Consider the following 1,769-nt stretch of genomic DNA (forward strand, 5'->3'; position numbering starts at 1 on the left):
ACGTAGAGGTACTTTCATGGGCTTTCCGTCTTAACTATTCCCGTTGTTATCAGCACTTCTTTTTTTGTAAACAACGGTTTTAAATACTCATGGTATGTATCATGTTTTAATATGTTCCGGTTTTTTTGAGTCTAGCTAAAGAGTCACTTGATGATTTGAATTTAATCCGGATTTAAAATTCAGGTAAGTGCCTGCTTTGTAATTTATTTTATGGTGGAAAACTGTGGCATGACAGATCTAAGACAATATCGACGGCAAGAGACACGCCAATAGAGCTATATTGACAAACAATATGAGCAACAAAGACGACAAAGTCATCACACATGATCGGCGACGGAGGGAGAAGGCCAACAACCGACCAAGGAGGTTAAAGTGGTGGAGAGTACTAATGTAAAGAGAGGTAAAAGACGATTAAAACCCAAGATGATAAAGATAATTTCAATAAACCCTAACTAATATAGCATACATCTACCAAATTCTGACATATACAAGTTAAATACAATCATGAAAACTGATAAACTTAAAAAAAAAAAACAGAGAGAAAACATTAGTTTTACTAATTACAAAGTACCACCCTCTCTGTCTTTCCATTCTAACCCTATCAATCTATATGGAGAATACCTAATTTTATTATGTTCTGAAATGGTCTCAAGCTTAGGTGACCATGTTTGATCCTTGGACCCAACCAACTGCTCATACAGTTTCTTCAATTCTGGTGTACTACACAAGAAACCATTACTTATACTTTCATTTTCTTGAACATCATGACCACCTCTTCTCGTAAGAATTCTTTCCATAAACTCAGATGATATCTTGATCAAAACCGTCCCATTTGTTCCCTTTAAGTACTCAAACGGACACTCTTTGATGTTAACCGGACCCAGGCGCGTAGACGTGTGACCAACCAAAGCTGATATTGAAGAAGCCGATAGGGTCTTCGATGAGAAGACGTCGAGAGGGAGAACGAAATAGGTCCGACCAGGCTTTAACGTATCATCGATCGTTAAAGCCGGGATCCGGTGGCCTATGAAGAAACTGTTTGCATCACAAACCATGCAATCAGGACGTTCTATCATGATCTCTCCAGCTATCCATTTTTTTCCTGTTAGGGTTCTTATGTTCCCTTCCCAATAAATAACTTTAACAAATGAACCTTCACTTGTTAGACAACAAGTAGCAATTGAATTACCCATGGAGTTTGTGTGTTTCAGAGAGAGAGAGAGAGAGAGAGAGAGAGAGTGAGTGGTTGAAGAGGAAAAGGGAGGTAGGGTTGTGTATGTATAGAAAGAGAGAAGAGGGTTGACCATTTCATTAAGTCTTGATGGGAAGTGAAAGACGGCGTTGAACTTTATGCGTAGACGTGTATGTAGTCGGTTTTTTAATTTCCATGTTGATTGTGCAACTTGAAATTTAAAAGTTAAAACCGTACCAAAGTCTGCCGTACCTAAAACCAGAAATGTTAACGTTGACATTATAAAAAGATTAAGTAATTACAATCATATAATATTTAAATAATCACAATGACATGTATAATATTTGAATAGGTTAACGTATATTTATGAACTCAAATCAATTTTCCTTTCACAATTTTACAGCCTGTAACTTTATATATTACGAAAGAATAAACATAAGGTGAAAAAAGAAAACATGAAAAAATAGGTTAAACTTACATAATTGTAACACGTGGCAATAAACAATCCTTTAAGGCAATAACTTTGAGCGAATCAGGGTTCCTGTGAGATATCGGATGCGCCCACATCGATGAATAT

General features: G+C 36.5%; 1 protein-coding gene across 1 annotated transcript; it reads right to left on the reverse strand.

Annotated features, from left to right (window-relative positions):
* Positions 1 to 560: 560 nt before the first annotated feature.
* LOC143581260 (uncharacterized) lies at positions 561 to 1,193 on the reverse strand. Its single transcript, XM_077064084.1, has one exon. It carries the CDS (start codon positions 1,191 to 1,193, stop codon positions 561 to 563), a length of 633 nt encoding a protein of 210 aa, XP_076920199.1.
* Between the last annotated feature and the right edge of the window lie 576 nt (positions 1,194 to 1,769).

This window comes from Bidens hawaiensis, unplaced genomic scaffold (assembly GCF_021521415.1).
Source record: "Bidens hawaiensis isolate Kalapana, Puna unplaced genomic scaffold, B.hawaiensis_p1.1 tig00030840_1, whole genome shotgun sequence".
Classification (NCBI taxonomy): Eukaryota; Viridiplantae; Streptophyta; class Magnoliopsida; order Asterales; family Asteraceae; genus Bidens; species Bidens hawaiensis.

Bases quoted from the DNA above. Each gene is read 5' to 3' on its own strand.
- LOC143581260 (XM_077064084.1), bottom strand. From the start codon at position 1,193: ATGGGTAATTCAATTGCTACTTGTTGTCTAACAAGTGAAGGTTCATTT.